The sequence below is a fragment of the Rattus norvegicus genome, chromosome 8, assembly GCF_036323735.1.
Source record: "Rattus norvegicus strain BN/NHsdMcwi chromosome 8, GRCr8, whole genome shotgun sequence".
NCBI lineage: Eukaryota > Metazoa > Chordata > Mammalia > Rodentia > Muridae > Rattus > Rattus norvegicus.
Genome location: NC_086026.1, coordinates 75,964,396 through 75,986,500, shown reverse-complemented (window position 1 = coordinate 75,986,500; position 22,105 = coordinate 75,964,396). Strand labels below are relative to the sequence as shown.

Below are 22,105 nucleotides of genomic sequence, written 5' to 3'. Positions count from 1 at the left end.
TATTTTTTAGTGGTTTTGACATCCAGGAATTTAAAGTCGTATATCTACTATGAATAAGAAATAAAAACAAACCTACAAACTATGACACAGTTGAAATGTGTGTGGGGGCTTTGTAGCCTCCTTATGACTAATAAGTCGTCTTGTCTACTACTTTGCAATGCAGAATTTTTAAAGTTCTACCCTTGCTGCGTACAAGTTGTACATTTCACTGGTAAAGATGCGCCTAGATCCAAAGTCTAAAGGATTGGAAAGAGATACAAGTCCATTATGTATTAAGAAATGGCTCAAGTCAGAAGATTTAACACTATACCTCACATGGAACCATCCAAATACAAAGCAAACATTATTTCTGTACACTAGACAATCATCCTCTACAACTAGGTGTGTTGGATTGTATTGTGTAGAGATGGAAATGCATGATTAATCTGTAACCTTGTACATGCTTCAAATCTGCTGCAGAGCTGGACCTGGACATTGTCCTAGGACGTCCCTTTGAGTCTTTACTAGAGCCTTGAATCTTGTGCTCTATTCAAGCCCTCTCCTTTCAAATGAATTTGTATGTTTATGCCCTGGAGACCTCACTGGGTGAAGTCTTGCTCTCAGGTTACCAATTCTGTTGTCTCAACAGAATACATTTAAATGGTATTACAGTTGTGTAGGTAGAGATCTGAGGACAGCTTGGAAGAGTCTGTTCTCCTTCTACCTCATGGGTCCTAGGGATCAGATTTGGCTGCAGATGCCTTTACCCACTAAGCCATCTGTCTCAATGGCTCTAGATTGTAAGATACACCTTTTAACAATACTAATCATTTTAACCACATAGCTTCGTTCAAGCCACTTCATCCAGTTTCAACTGCTCACACCTCCCTCCAAAACTACACATGTTCTTAATGTTTTCTCTACTTCTGTGTAAATATGGAAAAGTAGTGAGCTGTAACCATGATACAATCTGTATATTATACTGTCTTAAAATTTTCTCCACCAAATAAACTAGTCCATGACATAATTCAGCTTCACTCAGGGTAGCAGGACACAGACAGATATTGCAGACTGTAGCCTGTATGCCAATTCCCAGTAGAGTCCTTCAACCTCAGGAGATCACTCTACTGTCTGCATTTCTATTGGGGTTCTGATCTTTTTACACTCCTTCCAGAAAAGCTTTTAAGCTCTGCTGACATAATTCTAGGGCATCTCTACCTTGTTGCTCTAAACTTTTATATATTCTTTCTACAAGCCCACAGAGATCTTAAAGTCAAATTTATGACAACACAGATTCCATTTCTTGATACCACTTCTCTGTGTTACTTTTCTAACACAAGAGAACACAGAGATAGCAACATCGAGGAGAAAGGGTTTATTTTGGCTCATGGTGTAAGAGGTCAATAGTCCACCATGATGGGAAGGGCATGAAGACAGGGTTCTCTCTGTGGCTATGGCAGTGGGAGCTTGTGGTATAACTTAGCATGTTATAGACTGGAAAGCACAGAGCTCACTCACAGCAGATCCAAATCTCTGGTATCACTGCAAGGGTTATTCCTTAGTGGCCTACCTCCTTTAGCCAGGCTCCACTTCTTAAGATTACACAGCCTGCCCAGACAACACATGGTTCAAATACATGTACTTATGGCAGGGAATTCCACCTTTAAACCATGACAAGCTGGGAGCCCTGCTACTGAGTGTGTTCACTTCACCCTCTTCTGGAGGAAGAGGCCAATAGGCAAAATGAATAAACGACAGAAGAGGAAGGAGCAAACTGTCAGCATTTGCAGATGGATTGATTACATACCTAAAACATTTTATCAGTCTGTCTCCCTCCCTCCCCTTCCTCTCATACAGAACCAAGTGCCTTACACATGCTAAGTGTGCACTTGACCACTGAGCTACATCCTGAGCTCACTCAGCTTCACTGAACCCAGGGCCTCAGGCATGCATGTTAGGCAAGCTCTCTCCCACTGAACTATATACATCCTCAGCCCCACTCATTCTTCACTTTATAAAAAATCAAGGTACACAAGTAGTACTTTAATTAACTAATTCTAAACACAGAAAAGCTGAGTGAGTGGGTCGCACAGGAAATAGAAAAAGGCTCTGATAGAGATGGTCCAGAATTAAAAGCACTGTCTGCTCTTCCAGAGGACCTGGGTTCAATCCCAGGAACACACATGTAGCTCACAGCTATAAGCCATTCAATGCCTTCTTCTGGCTTCTTGGGGTATTGTAAAGACATGATGTAGGAACATACATGTAGACAAACAGCTACATACACAAAATACAATAAAAATTAAAAACAAGAAAATAGAGGAAAAACAATTCATTTTGGACACAGCAAAAGACTATCCTAGTAGCAGCAAAAACTCACAAGTATTCAATAATATACTTTAAAATATGCAAGACCACTGAGCATGGTAGAGAACTCCTGATAATCCCAGCACTTGTAGCCAGAACAGGAGGATTTTGAGTTTGAGGGTAGCCTGGGCTACATAGGGCTACATAAAAGAAACAAATAACCTAGAAGAAGAAAGTAATAAATAAAAACCTCAACCATGATGTGTGTGTGAAGACTCAGCATGGTAGCCCCACACTTTGCTTCAAAATTCCTCCCTAAATTTGTTCAGCAGTTTCTCTGTAGGCAGATGTTGTTTACCAGACACTAAAGAAGCCAAGTGGAGATGGGATGGAAACTGGGTAGGGATGTTCTAAAAGGCTGAAACAGTAGTTGTTGATACAAAAACATGTGCATATTACAAAGAAAAATTTCAAACCTGGAGCAAGGCCAAATCAAACCACAGTGGACATATTTCTAGTAGCATCATTGACCTAGAGCACAGCCCTGGTTTTGGCCTGGGAGTTGCTGGGCTCTAGAGTTGCTAGAGCAGTTCCTTCACATCCAGGGCTGTGATTTCCAATCAGGTGACAATTCTAACCTCACGCACAGGTGGGAGGTAGTTCTTGAGAAGGCCTGCCCAGTTTGCCTTGGTAGGTGTTCTGCCAGTATTTTTCTGTGAGAGCACCGCTTACTGCCAGAGACTGGAATCAAAACTGGCATAGATTCAACCCTCCAGTGACCTCCAGTGACCTCCAGTGACCTCCAGTGACCTCCAGTGACCTCCAGTGACCTCCAGTAGGTCAGGGTGGAATAGATTTTGTTTTGTGATTAGAAAGATAACATGAATAGCTGCACCAAAGGAACAGTCACAAAATATTGTAAAGTCGCTTGTGAGTGAGTGAATATATAAATACAATACATTAACATATAGAAGTATGTAAGAGACTAATGATGAAATTTAGGCAAGATAAAAAATGGGTGCCTTTGTTTTTCATGAGTGGACTCTGTTGAACCCAGGCTCACCTAGAAGCTTGCACACAGGTCGGCAGGCACACTGCTGAGCTGTGTGCAAAGCCTTCGACATCTTTTATTTGGGGACAGGGTCTTTTAAGTACCCACTTCGTCTGTAAGCTCACTCCGTAGCCCAAGAAGACCTAAGCTTGTAACCCTCCTGCCTTAGTCTCCTAAGCAGCTAGGGTAAAGCCTGCACCATTAGGCACAGTTCATGTGCATTGCAATTCTTTTTTTTTTTTTTTTTTTTTGTTAAGGTTAGGGAGGGTAATTCTCCCAGAATTTCTTTTATTTTTGAGTATAATTTTTTTAATCTTTATTAACTTGAGTATTTCTTATTTACATTTCGATTGTTATTCCCCTTCCCGGTTTCTGGGCCAACATCCCCCTGACCCCTCCTCCTCCCCTTCTATATGGGCTTCCCCTCCCCATCCTCCCCCCATTACCACCCTCCCCCCAACAATCACCCTCAGTAGGTGTTCAGTCTTGGCAGGACCAAGGGCTTCCCCTTCCACTGGTGCTCTTACTAGGCTATTCATTGTTACCTATGAGGTTGGAGCTCAGGGTCAGTCCATGTATAGTCTTTGGGTAGTGGCTTAGTCCCTGGAAGCTCTGGTTGGTTGGCACTGTTGTTCATATGGGGTCTCGAGCCCCTTCAAGCTCTTCCAGTCCTTTCTGATAACTTCAACGGGGGTCCCGTCCTCAGTTCAGTGGTTTGCGTGCATTGCAACTCTTAAGAACACTTCTGATGAAGGTGTGATCCAGGAGAACTGTACCTAATGTTTTTCTGACTTTTTTTATAAATGGAACATTTATAATTATATAGTTTTAAAGGCAATAAAGTATGTATCCTGTATACTTTCCAACTATGGGTTCACAAAGTTATTCTTTGCAGAGTTCAAAAGATGATCTAATGACTAAAACAAACTGGTTTTACCTCTTTCTTTCCATGGAGATGCTATTTGGACAGTTTCTTTCATGTGGAAAACTGCCAGTTGTGAAACAGAGGCCCTCAAATGTGAGAATCTTGAGTTTCAAAAAGTGGTGTCATTTCTCCCTAGAAATGGAATAATGTACTGTCAGCACCCCTTACCCATACCCTCAACAATAGATGAGCAGAGATCAATGAAGCTTTGGCAAGGTGAGGGTGCTCATAGTGGACTTCATAAGCCATGCAGTTTGCTTTCAGATATGGGCATCAACAGAACAACACACCGGTGCATTCTGGGCCCACTCTGACAGTGCTCACTTCTGTGGACATTAAAGATACGCTGTCTCTGGGTAGGCATTCTTAAAAAAAAAAAAAAAAAAAAAAGCAGTGTCTGCGTGTGCGTATATATGTTTACAAATGGCCTTCCTTAGAGTAGAAAAGCATTTTCTAGTTGGCAAAGGACAAGGCTATGGAGTACTTGTTTCAGAGGTAGAAATGCCAGGCAGGCTGTGGTCTCTACAATGGGGAGGAAGACAGAGGAGGGTCTCTTGAACTTGGTGGCCGGTCAGTCTAGTTATCGAGCTCCAGGGCAAAGAGTAAACTTTCTCCAGGGAGGCGAGTGACATGCCTGAGAATGACACACGTGTACACACACACACACACACACACACACACACACACACACACACCCCTTTTTGTTTTTTGCAAGAAACCTGGTAAGTCTAGAATTTGGGGAAAACTGGCCAAGTAACAAAACCCAGAAGAGCACAGCATCTTTTAGCATGTTGCCAGATTATACCATGGCTCTTTAACATTGTGACTTGAAAGTTGTTTATAGATTAGGTGTGGTAAGTATACAGCTGGACCCTGACATTTAAAAAGTGGAGGCAGGAGAATCCTCCTGAATTCTGGCCCAGCCTAGGCTACACAGTGAGACCCTGTCTTAAGAAGGCAAAGCAGAGCAACTCAAAACATCAAAGTTTGCAGTTTTTAAATGGAACAGGCACACTGGGCTTGTTTTCTGTTTTGCCATGAGATAAAGTACTAGGGTTCCTGGAGCACTAAGAGAAGAGAGCTTTTGGAAATCCCAGAGTGGAGGCTGCTTCAGTGGGCAGATCCCTGTAAACCCAGCCAGGTTCCACTGTTGTCCCTTTACTCAGTTTCCTGGGAGGCTCCCTTGGAGCATTCTGACCTAATGCAGCTTCGGTGATATTACGGTTACATCTGTCCTGGCAGGTGTAGAGCTCCAGAGCCAGCTGAAGAGGAGGGAGATGGAGAAGCACTGAATGGAGTTCTTAAAGCAGTTAGAGCTACCCAATTTAAAACCAATCTAGCATCTGCCACTCACGGTCATCACTGTACCTACTCTGTTTATACCTTCTGGTGCATTTTGGTTTTTCCTATGACCTCATCTTGATCTTCTTGCCTGTAATTTAGGTGAGGAAAAATACTGGGGAGTCACTGAAAGCATCTCAAGAGGGCAGGAAGGGTGAGGAGACACTGGGACACGGTGCAGAGAACAGACGAGCACTGAGGAGCACTTACACTAGGCTTTCCCGAGGGAGGAGGTTACGGCAGGGTGCTGGTGTGCAGTGTATAGACCAGCCATGCCATTGCCTGTGTGAAGTGTGCTGGAGCCCCATCCTGCCCACATGGCTGACGAGGTGTAGTAGGCATGGACATGGTGGATGGCAGACCAGCTAGTATCCTCTGCATTTTGTTTTGGTTTCAAGAGTTGCAGATGAGTTGCTCTGAATGGTCAGATATCCACTCGTTAAATGTCAGTGCCTACTTCTACAGCAGTTCTCACCCTGTGGGTTGAGACCCCCGTGGGCCTTGGGATCACCTAAGACCTTTGGAAAACACACACACACACACATACACACACACACTCTCTCTCTCTCTCTCTCTCTCTCTCTCTCTCTCTCAACATGAGCAAATTCACAGTTCTGAGGTAGTAAAGAAAATAATTTTACTGTTGGGGGTCACCACAACATGAGGAACCATATGAAAGTGTCACAGCAGTAGGGAGGTTGAGAACCATTGGTCTAAGACATGAACTTCTTGAAAGCAACAATTTCCATTACCAAAAGAGACTGGCAGAGCCGTCTAGTGACTCCTCAGTCACCCTCTAAGTAACAGTGCTTTCCATCCTGAAACCATCCACACCCAGGGGGAGTATTCTCATGTTTGTTTTCAATCAGTACTTCACAGTTTTCATCTGCAAGTCTTTTGCTGCTTTAACATGTTCCTGAGTGTTTTATATTTTTATGCTACTCCAGATAGAATTGTCTCATGTCCTTTATGGCTGGTGCATTGGTTTTTGTTTTTTTTTTTTGTTTTTTTGTTTTTTGGTGCATTGTTAATGTATGGAAGTGCACTCGTGTTTGTGAGTGACTTGGCATCTTGTCTTTTCAATTCTAACAGTATCTTTTGCATACTGTCTACTTTGTAAGTGCTTTCCTGGGCCCTGCTTTGGTATTGCAGCCACTGCCGTATAAGTAGCTATCTAAACTGTTTACTGCCGTCTTTGAAGAGTTCATCTTTTACTATTCGAGTTGTTTTGTGAGAGGTGCAATGCCATCGAGGTGATGACTTTGGCACATGGCTATCTGCATGTGTCAGTACTGCTTCCCCCAGAGCTTCCCTGTCTGTGCTCTTTGTCAAGTGTCAACTACTTATGGGGGCTGTTCCTGGTCTTTGACTGATTCCTCACCATATGTTGACTCGTTTCATAGGGCAGTTGGGTGGGGTCAGCTTTCCTCTTGCTGATGCGCTGGATGCTGTGAGCCGTCATTGAAGCTTCTCAAAGGCCCCTTGCTGGGAACTCAGTTGGAACTGCATTGACTCTTAAGTTTTAGATTTTTCCTCATTTCATGGCCCCTTCCTTTAAACCCTGAAACAATTAGCTTTTTACATGATGCAGCTATACTGGCTGGTGAAAACACCCATGGTTAGTTTCAGAACTTGAGAGTACCATAGTGACTGTCTAAAGGGAGTCATAGTGCCAGCCAGTGTGCATTGTAGCCAGTGGTCTCTGTGGTTACAGACATGTGGATACAGTGTCCTATATATTACTTACAAAATTGGGTTTAGTAGCTGAGGCTTGCTCTAGGAAGGGTAAGGCTGAAGCACTATGTCTGGAGGACACTAGGATAAATAGGATCCATCCAGACCAAGCTGAGGAAAACAGGGAAAGCTGAGAAAGGTTTAAGGGAGGAAGTGAAGGGAGCTGAGAGGGAGCCTGTATGTGGCCCAAAGGTATTGGTATCATGGAGCAATAGCACAGTGACAAATGCATGGGCCTCATGATCCATGGTGGCCCATCCACATACCAGGGTGCACCTAAGCTTTGCTAGACCTTGCCCTGATTCTCCCTAAGGGGCTTGTTCTGGCACTAGAGCAGGGAGGCCAAGGCTGACTGACCTGAAACTTCTGAGAACAGTGGCATCATTGCTTTTCCTTGCCCTGCCAGGTTCTGCTTGCTGCCCAACTTACCAAGCAAATCCACTGTTTTAAGAATACACAATTTATAAAAATAAGCAAAGAGATTAACACAACATCCAGAGGCCACAATCAGGGAGAAGCTGAGGAAGTGAATAACCTGGATCTGACAAACATCTGCACAGGGTTTCACTCTGCGGCTCTCTCAGACATGGTGTGCTCTCAGGCCTCTCAAGTATTAGAGCCTGTTTCTTGTTCGAGAGTTGGGTACAGAGACATTTGTATTTTTCCATACAGGATACATGTCTTTCACAGACAAATTCTAAGTTACTAACTGTGGCAGGAGTTCAGAAACATTTCCTGTACAGGCCCAGTGAGCAGAGGCCTTTCGTTTTCTCTTGCGGTGTAAAGGCAGCCAGACCATCCATTTATGAACAGAGCCTCATCTACAGAGCCGGCAGCTGGCCAGTTTACAAACTCCAGATCAGTTAAAATCTCTAAAAGAATACAGCAGCTCTGCCTTCTCTGGGGGATTGAACTAGGACAGAGGGTTTAGATTAGCTCTTCACTCTGTGTTCATTTTAAATAAGACTGAAATGTTTGATCTAAATTTTACCTTTTTAAATGTGCTTGGGTCACACATTGAGAGTAAATAGCTATTGAGATGTTGATTTAATTGGGAATCCATCTTTACTTGCATTTATTTAAAAAACATAAAAGCTAGGTGTTTTAAACACGTGCTTTCTTCCCTGCAAACATTGCTGGTCTTCAGCGTGCTCTGAGGGTGGCTGACTTTTAAAGTTACAAAGCTGAAAACACAAGCTAGGAACTTGGTCATTTGACCACAGGGTGCTCCCCTATAAAAGCCACCTCATTATAACGCTATCAAACGCCAATCTTTTCACAGATTGTCTTCGCAGCTTCACTGACCTAGAGGAACTTGATGAGACGGAGTTGTATATGTGCCATAAGTGCAAAAAGAAACAAAAGTCCACAAAAAAGTTTTGGATTCAAAAACTTCCCAAGGTCAGTGACGCGGTTCCTTCGGTTAGGGTCTGTCTTCATGTGAGCAGTCAGTTCTGATTGGTCTGTAAGGTCTGCAGCCAACGCTGAAACCTTTGATAATGTATAAGGCACACAGGAAGAGAGCAGTGTCAGCATCAAGAAAAACTGGGGCACCCAATATACTGAGCCTGTAGTCTCGTAGATACTGAAAGGTGAGTTAAGTTGGAGTTGGTTCTCAGTCTCCACCCTGCTTTGTTACCAGGCGCTGTGCTTGCACCTGAAAAGGTTTCACTGGACAGCATATTTACGAAACAAAGTAGATACATACGTTCAGTTCCCACTGAGAGGCCTGGACATGAAGTGCTACCTACTAGAGGTAAGGCAGCGGGGGGAGGAAGTCTTCACAGAGAAGTAGGTACTGGGCTGCCCTTGATAACTGCTCCTAACCAAGCCCTTGGGGTACCCTCTCTTTTTTTCTGTAGCCAGAGAACAGTGGCCCCGACAGTTGCCTGTATGACCTCGCTGCCGTGGTTGTTCACCATGGCTCTGGGTGAGTCGTCAGCTTGTCAGAGTTGGAAGTACTTGGTAGCTACACAAAATGGCATGCAGTTTCCAGTTACTCACCAGTTGTCCCAGTACTCCCTAAACATGAATGTGGAGTCATGATAGGGTACAGGATGTTCCTCTGTGGAGCACTGCTGAGGAGGATGTGAAGCATGAGGAGCGTTCCATCTATTACTCTGCACCACTACATCCTGCTTCCTTATGCCAGTTCAAATTTAGAAATGGTAATATTTGAAATAATGTACCATGTCATCTACTTTTAAAAATTAATTTTTAGTTTTGTTGAATAACATCCATTATTTTTTCATCCTGGAAGTTTGGGTTGTACTTTGGGTGTATCTTTTTCATTTCTAGTCTGATAAAGAAGTTATTTTACTTCCAAACTTGGACCAGTATACTTGGGCCAGCCATCACCCATATCAGCGTTCTTCTCTCACTGCAGACATGGTTCGATCAGCTTGTTATAGCTGTGAGTAGGGCAGGACGCTGAGCCCTGCTGATTTATAAGCATCCTGCTTCTAAGTTTGTAGGATTTTCATAGACATAAGAAAAATCAGGTGTATTTCACATTAGTAGTTAACAGGGACACTCTGAGTGTCTTTACTGATGGAAATATTTTTATATTCTATCTTGATTTTTATTCCTGGAATCCTTACTAAAGATAATTTGCTGAGTTGTCTCCCAATTTGTCTGATCCTTCCTGCCAGTCTACTGGCAACTTTGTATTTGGCAATAATTATCCTTTTTCCCCCTAACATCCTACTTGTTTTATGGTTGGGGTGTTGCCCTGTCTTCCTATCAGTGTTGGCACTGGACAGTTTTGTGTCCTCTCTGAATTTCTGCATGGATTCTATGGTGACTGCCTTTACCCCCCACATATCTCTAATGCTGTTTTCTTTCCTCAGTAAGAGGGAGGCGGAGACTGGGCTAAGGATCTTTGTAGCAGTTATAGAGGTCTCCACCTGCTGCTGTCTGACCAGGCAGTGCTGACAGGCAGTCCTTCGTGACCAAGCCACTGAGCAGTTTTCTTGAGGGCAGACAGATTCTCTGGCATCAGCTTTCCTTGGGTCTAGAGGCTTCCGCTTATGCATACAAGGCTGTTACAGCTCTCTAGCTTCTGGGCTGGCTCCGTGCCATCTCTTTTGTTCTAGAAATTCATTTTTGTGGTCAGTGTATTATTTGTTTCCCAGTTTCAATACAATCCTTGTCTGTGGATTTAGAGGAAGGTAAACATAAGAGCTCTCAAACGAGATCTCTGGGATTTATTCTCTAATTACTGTGCTTATTAAGATCAGTGACCTTTCACACCACTCAGCTCCAAAGATCCTTTTGTGACTTCTGTAGCCTTTCTCATCATTTGAGACAGGGTCTCACTATGTAGCCCTAGAACTTACTATATAAACTCAGAGATACCCATCTGTCTCTGTCTCCCAAGTGCTGGGGTTAAAGGTGTGCAAGACCCAGCCCTTTTTATATTTACTATTTTACTTCTATAGTCTTTTCTTTTTTTTTTTTTTAAACTTTTTGCCTTTTCTTTACAGGGTTGGTTCTGGGCATTACACAGCATATGCAGTTCACGAAGGCCGCTGGTTCCATTTCAATGACAGCACTGTGACAGTGACTGATGAGGAGACCGTTGGGAAGGCGAAGGCCTACATTCTGTTTTATGTAGAGCGTCAGGCCAGAGCTGGAGCAGATAAACTGTGATACCTCCTGACCATGATTCATCTACTATACCGGACAACATTTCCATTCTCCATAAATACTTGATCCAAGATTTAATTTCAGTATGCACTTTTCAATTTCCAGTTTGGGGTTTTAGTTTGGTCAGTGGTAGTAACTTACCCAATATGGGCACCAACTAATTTTTGTTGTTCTACCAGAAAACCTCAGCAGGCATTTTGATTGGCTGCTTTAGTTGTAATAATTCAATTTTTATAAGTAGTTTCCAGAACTTAGTTCTGTTTGACTTTTTATATTAATGTTTTCAGTTCTCACGGAGGCACATTTTATTGCTCTGTACTCACATGCTGAGAGCCACCCTGCCTGCTGTCTGCATAGCAGGCAGGTCAGCGACTCCGTTGTGAGGGTCGTGTGTGCAGGTCTGTGACCCGCCGGTTTCACAGTGACTGCTCAGGAATCCCTTCTGACTGTAGGCCGTAGTAGCTGAAGGTCAGGAGACCAGGCCATCACCACTGCCTGTGCCTCAGGGTTGCTGTTTCTCAGCATTAAATAAATTTGTCAGTTCCGTTGCGTCTGTGCTCAAGTTCCAGAATCGCTCTATTTCTTGTTTCTGTTCTTCTGTTAATATTTTCTTGGGGGCAGGCAGACAGGCAGGCTAGGAACTCTGACAAGTGCAAATATGTGTTTAAAAGCCCTGTGATTCAGCTGCATGACAGAGGTGTGTCCTGTGTGTGGATTCTGTCTGACCATCAGAGGTCAGGTCTCCTCCAGACTTGACTTCCAGGCAGAAGTGGATCATTGACACTCTGGGTCTTAACCCACTCCCTGCCTAAAGCAGAACCAGGTATTAAGTATTTGTCTCTGAACAAGAATAGTTTCTATTAAACCCAGTAGCTTAAAAAATACTGTTCACAAAAATAGGGTAGAAGCACTATTTGGATTCAACCCAAATTAAAATTGGTTCATTTAAAGAAGGCAGCAGCTAGTAGCAAGTGTGGAGGCCAGTGATCGAGTTTGCAGGTATTTGTAACCTGCAAGTCAGAGTGTAGAACTCCAGCATGGCCTGTACCATAGTCACTTCCTTGAGGGACAAAAATGTACTTCATGCAGACTTTTTAGTAATCTCATTTTTTTCTATTAAAAGTTAGTGTAGTAGTTTTCTTAGGTCACTGTGAGGTTGATGAGGACACATGACCTAATTCCATTTTAATATTAACTAGAGAAATCTTGCATTCCCTCAGAGCAGAAATTACACACTGCATCAGCACCTTATTAAAACACTAACTTGAATCCATACAATGACTACATGTGGTTAAGTTGAAAACTCATTCATTCCTCAGTCACACTAGTTAGGTCAGGGATGGACACAGGAAGGTCTAGTACATTTCCATAGGGCATGAGGTCTCTCACACAACACTGGTCTAAGCACTACAGCTTAGATTTAGTGCAGGGAGAAATTGAGGAACTGTGCTACGTTACATGAGGTAGAGGCTTATGCACTTCTATTAGTCTACTGGTTTGACCCACAGATCGAGGGTCGCATGATTTGCTCTAATATGTCAGGACCTTGATACCATCACAGCTAAGCCTGAATGTAAGTCTCATCTAACTTTGCACACAGCTCCTGCTAATCCAGGCTCCTCTGGCATTTGTGTCTTGGCCTCTGAATAGGCACTTGTAATGACTTACACAATACTCAGACAGAGCTGACACTGTCACACCAGGTGGGACAGCAGCAGCAGACTGGGCTGCCATGTTGGGGAGATTGGTCATTAGACAGGCAACACTGTTGACACAAAAGGGAATGAATGTCTCTGGGAATTTTTGTAGCAGCTTTATTGCTTGATTTTGCTTAAGCAACAATGGCCGAGTGGCACCATGAAGACTCTGAGGAAGTGACTGCCCATTGGCTGTGCCCACGAACACCCATGATGTCCATGTGCCTATTTGTTTGTAATCTGTGTAGCCTTACTGCACCTGTTACAAGCGTATCTCTGTACTGTCTAGGGCTGGCTTTCCCCATGTGTGCTAACCGGCATGCAACTTCTTGCTCAGAGCTTATGCTGAGGCAGGGCCTCATGCATGCCCTGTCCCATCAGCCCCTGGCAACAGGAAACTCCAAGTCTTCCCACACAGGTGGGGATAGAAACTGTGGCAACATAAGTCTCTCTCCATGGTGGAGAATCCTATGCTTATCCACTGTATTCTACTCAGTGTGTAGTGACAGATGATGTAATTAAACCAGTCACATGTGCTGGCGCTGGGTGAGTGTCATGTCTCACATCTGTGGTACCTGCTCAGAAGTATTTCACTTTGGTTTATTGTACATGTTTAACCCACTGTAACCTCCCCAGTCCCTTAAACTCTCATGTTAATCTGACTGCTGGAGTCACCTCTTGCCCAGGCTTTGGAAAGGCTCAGGTAAGAACTGTTTCCAGAGCATGGGTCCTCTGTGGCTGGGGACAGCCCTGAGAAGATGCCACAGCACAGGAAAGAGGAGGCACGTGTTTGTGACTGTTAGCACTGGGCAGTAGCCGTCAAGTGAGGGGTGGCTGTGCCAAGATCACTGGCCACTAGAACTTAGTTGTCCATATGATGCCAAGAGGACGTCATTGTGAACGTGACTCACTCATTCGTGCTGCAATCACATCCTAGTCCTGCCTCACCAGCTGGGCTTTTCTGTGGAAAGTGGCATTAAAGGTCTGTCTGCTTTCCCATGTTACTCCTGGGTTGTTTCCAGTGGAGTTAGACATGGCAGAGCTACAGGCAGCAGGGGGTGGTCCTGTAGCTTACATGAGCAGGAGGAAAGGGGAGTGGTCATTAAGGGATTCTGTGGAGTCCTTTCAGGGGAAGCTGTAGTTGTCTTATGTTTCTATCATGTCATATGTACTAAGAGCAGCTTCATACTTCCAGGTCCGCAGCACAGCAGTGCCTACCCTCAACTGTGCTGGAACACTTCTCACCACAGGTACACATACTGCTCCTAAAAAGCAGGGCAGCGGAGGGCAGCCTGTGAGCATCTAAACCCATCAGACTTCCAATTCACTTCCCGTCATTTACAGTCAGTTAAGTGTTCAAAAATAGAAACTGAAAAAGGGCTGCCTCTGCCCAACCTCACATTTTGGGAAATACTATCTAGGACAGATAATGAAACTATGCAAATTACCCCCAAGAACACTTGCACATGTCAGCTTCTCTCTCTCTCTCTCTCTCTCACACACACACACACACACACACACACACACTTTTAAAACATTTCAGATGAATCTTATGACAGTTCAGGGTAAAAATGGAGCCATTGGGGTTTGAAGATAGCTCATCCTTGCCTGGTAGCCATCGATGTCCTGAGCTAAAGTAACAGGCATGATCCTCACATTCCACTCACAGTTTAGGGCATGTCACCTCCCTTAGCTCAGCAGATAGGACTCCCCCCGCCCCCAGCAAGGGTGAGCAGGGGAGCCCCACTGACACACGCTATAACAGCGAATACTGTCATCCTGCTAGGGAGAAAGGCTGCGACCAGGAAGAGCTGTTGTAGCTAATTATCTCCAATGAAAACACCTTGGGAAGAGCCAAGAGCCCTGTGCTCAACACTATCAGCTCAGAGGAAAAGAAATCCCTTTTAAGGAGAACTTGTAACTTCAATGGGCTGCTCTTTTGCCAGGACTTTCAGACCCTCTGAACATAAGCCTAACCACAGATGGCTTCGAGTAAGTCTGGATCCTGACACCCGCCCTCCCCTCCCTGGGCTTCAGCACCAGTTGTTGGCCAAAAATAAACACCATTCCTCAACCATATATGTCCACCAGTCCTGATCTGGGGAGGAAGCAGGAGGCAGGTCAGACCCTTGCTGGGCACTCACGTGAGGCCACCACTCACCATGCACATAACCCAGCTCAATCGGGAGTGTCTGCTGCGCCTCTTCTCCTTCCTGGACAAGGACAGTCGGAAGAGTCTCTCCAGGACTTGCTCCCAGCTCCGAGATGTGTTTGAGGACCCCACCCTCTGGTCCCTGCTGCACTTCCATTCCCTCACAGAGCTCAAGAAAGACAACTTCCGGCTGAGCCCTGCACTGCGCAGCCTGTCCATCTGTTGGCATTCCAGCCGTGTGCAAGTGTGTAGCATCGAGGACTGGCTCAAGAGCGCCTTCCAGAGGAGCATCTGCAGCCAGCACGAGAACCTGGTTAATGATTTCCTCCTGCAGGTGTGCAACAGGTAGGCCACCTTGCCCCTGAGCAGTGTGGCTTTGCTGGCCTTGGCTCCAGGGGGACTGGGAAGCACACATTCCAAGAGCAAAATGGCTCTAATTGAGACCAAGGCAGACAACCAGTTCTAAGAGTTGGGTTAAATCGGCTTGCTCTCAGCTCCTGAAGATGCTTCTGTGGCAAAGGAAGTTCTGAGTTCAGCTAGCCCTGTCCTTGGAGCAGCTGTCTTCACTGGCAGCCATTAAGGCCTGGTTAGGTTCAGCTGAGCCTGAATTTTCAAGGTCAGGCCCCAGGAAAAGGCTCCCAGAGGCATCAGGTGGTGCAGGCCTCTAATTTGGCCAAAAATATACACCATTTCTCAACTAGGCCTGAGAGCTGCCGATGAGGAAGGAGAGCCAGGGTGCTCAGGTGAGCTGAACCAAAGCCTATTGCAGAGTAGCAGTGAGCATCTCCTCTGAGGGACACACTCATCTGGCATATTACCCATGGAGTATTTCAATAATACCCATGGAGTATTTCAATTGTCGGGGGCAAAAGGGATGCTCTGAGACATAGTGTGGTGCGCCCAGTTTAGGACTTCCAGATTTTAGCAGGTAAGACACACACCACCCAGTTAAATTTGAATTCGAGATAAAAAATTTTTAACTTAAGAATGCCCTGAAAACATCCCCTATTTGACCTTTTGGCCACCATCCTCATCCCCCTATCCCTTGCACAGGCTGAGCCACAAAATTGGTTGGTCTACCTTCCTGGGCAGGGCAGCTATAGCCAACATGGCTGTGCCAGGTGCTGAGGAGAAAGAGCTCTCTGCTAGCTAAGATGCTTGGGTGGTTGCCAGCTACTGCCATCTAGGGTTAGTAGTTAGGGTTGGCTGACCTCACCACAGGAAGAGGAGGTAATTACAGTGGCCTGCCTTTCACTTGTTCTCTTCTCAAGGTGGATTTGGGCTTGGCTCTGACTACACCAGGCCAGGCCATTTTGATGGGTTTCACTAGGCTCAAAATAATCAGACTGCAAGGTGATGGGTGGAGGAGAGGGAGCATCACAATCCCATATTGGTTGTAACCAATTCTTGATGGGAGGTAACCAGGTTTAATCCCTGAAACCAGCAAGATTTGATTTAAGATTACATCTGCTAAGCACCAGTCCCCAGCATCAGAGAAGGTGCAAAGGGCATTGGGTTTTCAGTTCTGATATTGTACAACTCACCCCAGACCAAATGCTTCAACACCCACCTCATACCTTTCTCTGGAAAATGAGAAAATGTATATCACAAAGTGAGATGAAGTGACAGTAATTTGAGAAAGGTAAAGTGAGCTGGGGAATGTAAGCGAGTCAGCTGTTCTGGATTCTTCTGCCTTAGTCGTTTTCAGGCCAGATCAGGCAATACGCTGAGGGCTTAAAAGCACCTTCATATTCATCTGAGTAACTGTACATGGCCCACAAAGTATCTTCTTGCCAAGTCACTTGAGCCACTGTGTGCCAGTCTCCTCATTTACAAAACCGGGACAGTAGGTGTAGTGTGTATGAGGGAGGCATGGGCTCGGCGTGTGAAATGGTACCAAGCACAGCACATTTTAATTACTTTTATTTTCCCAGGCAAAAGGGAGATGAGCTGCCCCAGCTAGGTGTAGGCAAGACACTAAGGGGAGGGTGCTGTGGAAAGGAACCTGACTCTCCAATCCAGATTCAGTTACTTGACCACAGGGTCCAGGCCCACTGGAGGCTCCTCCCAGGGAGGAAGCCACGTGGCCATTCTGGGCTCTAGGCTGTCTGTAGTTGGCTCTGTTCACCCAAACCTCAATCCTCACAAGTGCATGGCTACACACTGCCCCACTCTTCTACCACACAGAAGTAAACTTTGGTTCAGTGATAGTCGGGTCACATTGCAAATAAGTCTTAGACTGTACCAACTTCAGGGCATGGCTCTAGGGGCCCTGGGTTTCAGGCTGCTGACCCAAAAGCTGAAGAAACCGAGATGAAAGTATGACCCAACACTGGTTTTCAGTCACTAGCCATTACTCCTAGAGAACTTTCCGCCCAAAGTTTGTCACTAACGGACCCCAGCCTCGGGGAGGATCAAAGCCACACAGTTGTCCCTTTCAGAGACCAATAATGGATCCCAGAAGAAGGGACCGGGGCCCTGGCTGCAACCCTAGCCTCGGTCTCGCTGCAGTCTCCTGTAAAGGAGTTCTGTCTGCTGCGCCTCGGCCCCGTGTCAACGCGCTCTCCTCGCAGGTGCCCCAACCTGGCGTCCGTCACGCTTTCGGGCTGCGGCCACGTCACGGATGACTGCTTAGCGCGACTGCTGCTCGGCTGCCCGCGCCTGCGCGCGCTGCGCCTCGAGAACTGCGCGCGCGTTACCAACCGCACGCTGGCGGCGGTGGCCGCGCACGGGCGCGCGCTGCAGACATTTCACGTGGACTTCTGCCGCAACGTGAGCGCCGCCGGCCTGCTCCGCCTACGCGCCGCCTGTCCGAACCTGATCCTGAGCGCGGAACACAGCGCGGCCATGATACCGGATCAGCCGCCGCGTGCGCGCGCAAGCCCTGCCTCGGTTTTCTCGCCTGCACCGGGGAGACAAAGCGCACCTCATCCCACGGGTTTCTATTGAGAATGTGCGCACTATTAAACGAGCGGATGCCAGTAAAGCGTTCTGTGGTTCTCTTTAAACGTCTGTCCCACCCCCGCGGCTCCTGTAGGGCGCGTTCTTACTCGCCCTAGCGGCAGGGCTGTGTACTAGGTTGGCGAGGAGCCTCCGAATGGCCGGAGGAAGAACTCAAAATGAGGGCTTCCCTCGCTGCTCTTTGCCAGACCCTGCAAGATGCACAAGCCATTCTAGCAAACTCACTCCCGTCCCTGCATGGCTGATAGTTACCAATATTTCTCCTGTTTCTCACAGGGGGGGAAAATGCATCACTTTTTAAAAAGACAGCATTTAAAGATAAAAGTAGTAGCCCTAGTTAAAAGTACTTAGATATGAAACTATTATTAGTTGATGCAAAATTTCTGGACTTCTAGGTCAACTTCACTTTAGTCGTCGAGTCCCCGTGGCCAGGACCCTCTCAGTTCACACAGCGTCCCTCTCTAGGCAATGGACGGGCAAGCAGGCTAAATGAACGCAACCAGGGGGTGCTTCTCTGGCTGCCAGCAATAATCAAGACTCCTTCATTTATCTGCAATCAGGCCTTTTCAGTTTTCTGAGAAGTGGTTTTCCAATCTCTATCCACAGGTTTCTTAACATATTGCCCAAATGGAAAACAAGAAAAATTCTGTTCTGTTCGCACGGAGCCTCTGTTCTTGTGGAGACAGTAATTAGTACAAAAGGAGGCTCTTGGGGTGGATGGAGATGACTCCGAGATTGATGGCAACCCTGGGGGTGGGGAGGCACTCAGAAGGGGTTAACCAAACTAAATCTCATGGAGAAGGTGACATTTGAGCCATGAAACAAGACAGGAAGCCGAGCAAGCCATATGGAAAGTGTTACAGTCCAAGAAACTGTAGGGCACCAAGACTAGGAGCATGCCATACCAGGGCTGTGCAACAGACATGAGATCAGCATGGCCGAAGCAGGGAGAGGAGTGGAGAACAGGATGGAAGGAACTGTGAAGGACAGATTATGTGGAGGATAAAATGAGCCCTTGGAGGTAACCTCATGCCAGCAGGAGCCAGACCACCAAGCACAAGGAAAGCCTGTGAAGTTCCACTGAACAACATCCGGGCACAGCCTCCAAGGGCTTCCCCGGGGACTGCAGAGAGGCTTTCCTGCCGCTGCCAGGCTCTGAGTTGCAGCGGCGCCTAGCAGGTCCTGGTCTAGTATAATGTCTTCTAATCTTTGGGAAGGCCAGTGGATCGCCCAGTGGAGTGTTCCAACTGTGATGCCTACATTCCCATTGGCAGGCAGAGCTCAGCAAACCCATGACACCCTCAGGGAAGGTGGGTAAGCCACTAAGCCTGTACTGACAGCAAAACCAGAAAACTGGGCTCTAATTTCCCATCTGTCTCTGAATGAATGAACCCTTCAATGTAGTTCCCTGCTTGCTCATACCAGGAAACTTGAGTGCACAGCCTCTGCACAAGTCAGGCCTCTTTCTTGGCTGGAAACTGCCCTAAGATTACCATATCAAGCTGGAGGCTGGAGTCGACAGAGACCAGGGCCAGGAGTGCTTAGATGGTGGGCTCCAGAGTCCCTGGGAAAGTCTGAGGTGGGACACAGGGGGCATGCACCAGTGTCTGCACTAGCTGAGCCTCCTGGATTCTACTATGGTAGTGCTGACCTGACATGTAGCACTTTTCCCAGATCTGTAAAGGGAAGACCAGATGGCCCCTAAAACCCCTCTTGCCTGCTGCTCTCCCAATCAATGTCTAACTCATGCTTTTTGCTAAATACTGAGCTTCCAGACACAGACAGCTTCCTCTGGCAAAGGTCACACTCTGAGAGAACTGGAACTAACTCACTTGTTCATGGACATCTGGGAAAAGCTTGAGTTTTTGAAGGTAGAGGGGCTTATGTTTTCTTGAGGTTGATTAAGGGCATAAATCTGCAAGTCTTTGTTAACTGAAAGAGGCCAGCAATCACAGAAACACACAAGTCACTACAGGAGGGAATGTTAACCCGGCAAACCAAATCCCTGCCCTGAGGCCCAATGGTTGCTCTACAGATAAGGGACTTCAAGAATCAAGAGGAGGAAAACAAACACAAACAAAAAAACCAGAAAGCAAACAGGCAGGTTTCTAGCCAAGAGGCAGCATGGTGTAAAAGTCCATCTGCATCTCTGCAGACCTGAGACAGAGGTTAGGTTCATCTTGCACCATCCTGCTAGAGGCTCCCACACTCTCCAGGCAGAACAAATTTGGTGTCAAAGGCCGGAATCCATAGGTTTAAGGCATTATTTTCAGTTATAATAAACTGAGACCCACAGAAGCTACACTCTCAGCTCAGTAAGAGGGAAAGCAGAGCCTAGAGGAGTCAAAGGGACCACAACCTCATTCACATGGAGCCTTATTCTCTGAGTGAAACTCCCTGGCCCAGAGGCCCAAGAAGGGCCTTTCTATTTCAAGCCCAGACTTGAAAGCATGTCTTTATCTCGAAGCCCCGGCATCCCCCAGGAACTTGAATCTTTCTTTAGTGTCCAATTCCATACAAAAACTTCAATAAAATGATGCCTGAATTCGTTATCAGGGATTTTCACTCAGATTCCAAAAGACAAACACCTGCCTTTCCACTGATAAATTCTAGCACTTGCCTTCCTGTTTCTCTGCCTGCTACCTTATTTGAGCATGCTGTCAGCAATAGCCTTTCCCTTGAGTCCACAGGAAGCATCCTGTGACACAGATTAGGTGGGAGGGAAAGACAAGCTGCCCACTAATCTCCAACTTTCTGGTACCCTGCAGCAGGAGCCTCACATCCAGTGGGCTCCTCTCCCCGCAGCATCCTCTGCTGACGTTCTTGCACAGATGAGCAACTCCCAATGACCACAAGGGCTGGGTTTCCAAATGGGGCTCTTTCTCAGGCCCTCATCCACACACTAACCCTTACATGAATGTACATAGTCAGCCCCTCATCCACAGCCACTTACTGATGTGTGCTGAATCCCTGCACAGCAGTCCCTCTGGACCACTGTCCCTTTCGCTGCTCTTTGGTGCCATCATGGCTCACTGTCTTCTTTACCACATGGCACTGGCACAGAGGTGCTGCCTCACACTAGGTGCGCTGAGGCTTTGCAGGAGGAGGGGGGACGGCCAAAAGGCTCTGCTCTAGGGCGAGAGAACAAATTGAGAGAATCAGGATGCCAGAACAAAGGGAAGGAGGCACAGGAGCCCTGGCTTCTCCACATGGTCCTGTGGTCCTTGGTAGGTTTCTTTTAGATGAACTATGTCCCCAGTTCTTGAATGGCCCAAAGAGCAAAGGGACACTGGCAGACAGGGCACATGTCTGCTTCAGCTCCCAGCCTGAGGCTCGCCTGGATCAACAGCAGCCCCCATTCTGATTCCTGAATCTGCTTTATTTCTCTGCATAAGGAACCCTGCACAGGCGAATCAAACTAAAACAAAATAAATATATGAATATCCATGTAAAACTGTCCTTTCTAATGAACAATTATACACAATGTACAATTTCATTTTCACTGGGTGGGCTTACAAAAATGTATCATTCTCAACTAAAAATGCACCAAAATGGCTCCATGCAAACTTACCCAAAGTGACCAAAAATACAGAGGAAAACCTGACTGAGCAGTTTGTTTCTGCTTTTTGTTTTGTACAATCACAGAAAAATAAAACCATCTAATTTCTTTGTTTCATTTGAAGTAACTAAACGTGGCCACTGCTTATGTCAGCTTATGTTCCTAAAGCATCTATGGAGTTACCACAAAAGTATATCAACATCAAATCAGAGGTGAGCATTATTGAGGAAGGTGGGTGGCAGCACCCTCATCAGTCAGTAGTCGGTGTCAGAGCCCTCCGCATTGTCCACGTTTCTTGAGAGCATGTAGTTGTCCATGTCAATGGAACGGCAGTTGTTAATGGCGTATCGCAGGCGCTCAGCCATGACCAGCTGGCTGGAATAGGGGGGCAGCCGCAGCTGGAAGAAGCAGGTCTGTGAGGTAGGCAGACTGTCATAAGGCTGTGGAGAGATAGACCGTGACCATTACCAAGTGCACTGCCATCCCAGGGGGTATAGGGCTACTCACTGCCCGCACCCCCCACGCCCCCAGACACTGAGAGTCTCCTTCTGTCTTCTGGCTGACTTGCAAGGAAGCAGAGTGGGTCTTGGCAGAAAGTACACAGGGCCCACTGCCCTGGCCCCAGATACTTTTAGTGGGGTTCCATTCTCCTTCCCACTCCCTTCAATGGCCTATAATGGAAGGTGGCTAGCCCTGACCACTTGGGAGAACACTGCACAGACCTGGTGGAGAGTAAGAGTATGGTGAGAGC

General features: G+C 46.4%; 3 protein-coding genes across 18 annotated transcripts in view; 2 read left to right on the top strand and 1 right to left on the bottom strand.

Moving 5' to 3' along the window:
* Usp3 (ubiquitin specific peptidase 3) overlaps window positions 1–13,223 on the top strand; it is a 75,874-nt gene extending 62,651 nt beyond the window's left edge. For 3 of the 4 annotated variants that reach the window (XM_039081751.2, XM_063265769.1, XM_039081750.2), the window contains 4 exons: window positions 8,620–8,738; window positions 8,980–9,093; window positions 9,200–9,267; window positions 10,823–13,223. In XM_039081751.2, coding sequence (XP_038937679.1) covers window positions 8,620–8,738; window positions 8,980–9,093; window positions 9,200–9,267; window positions 10,823–10,988 — 467 coding nt within the window. In that variant the 3' untranslated portion in view covers window positions 10,989–13,223. The remainder of the gene's footprint in view (window positions 1–8,619; window positions 8,739–8,979; window positions 9,094–9,199; window positions 9,268–10,822) is intronic. The other variant, NM_001025424.2, reaches the window with a different exon arrangement.
* A 1,563-nt stretch (window positions 13,224–14,786) lies between these two features.
* Window positions 14,787–21,474, top strand: Fbxl22 (F-box and leucine-rich repeat protein 22). The gene is made up of 2 exons (NM_001108769.1): window positions 14,787–15,179; window positions 17,408–21,474. The coding sequence occupies exons 1-2, from the start codon at window positions 14,845–14,847 to the stop codon at window positions 17,781–17,783; spliced, it is 711 nt and encodes a 236-aa protein (NP_001102239.1). The 5' UTR covers window positions 14,787–14,844; the 3' UTR covers window positions 17,784–21,474.
* The window catches only part of Herc1 (HECT and RLD domain containing E3 ubiquitin protein ligase family member 1), a 169,001-nt gene continuing 168,049 nt past the window's right edge, over window positions 21,154–22,105 (bottom strand). For all 13 annotated transcript variants that reach the window (XM_063265523.1, XM_063265529.1, XM_063265525.1 and 10 more), the window contains one exon: window positions 21,154–21,794. In XM_063265523.1, coding sequence (XP_063121593.1) covers window positions 21,609–21,794 — 186 coding nt within the window. In that variant the 3' untranslated portion in view covers window positions 21,154–21,608. The remainder of the gene's footprint in view (window positions 21,795–22,105) is intronic.

Bases quoted from the DNA above. Each gene is read 5' to 3' on its own strand.
- Fbxl22 (NM_001108769.1), top strand. From the start codon at position 14,845: ATGCACATAACCCAGCTCAATCGGGAGTGTCTGCTGCGCCTCTTCTCC. The intron at 15,180-17,407 runs GTAGGCCACCTT...CTCTCCTCGCAG, and splicing joins CTCCTGCAGGTGTGCAACAG to GTGCCCCAACCTGGCGTCCG.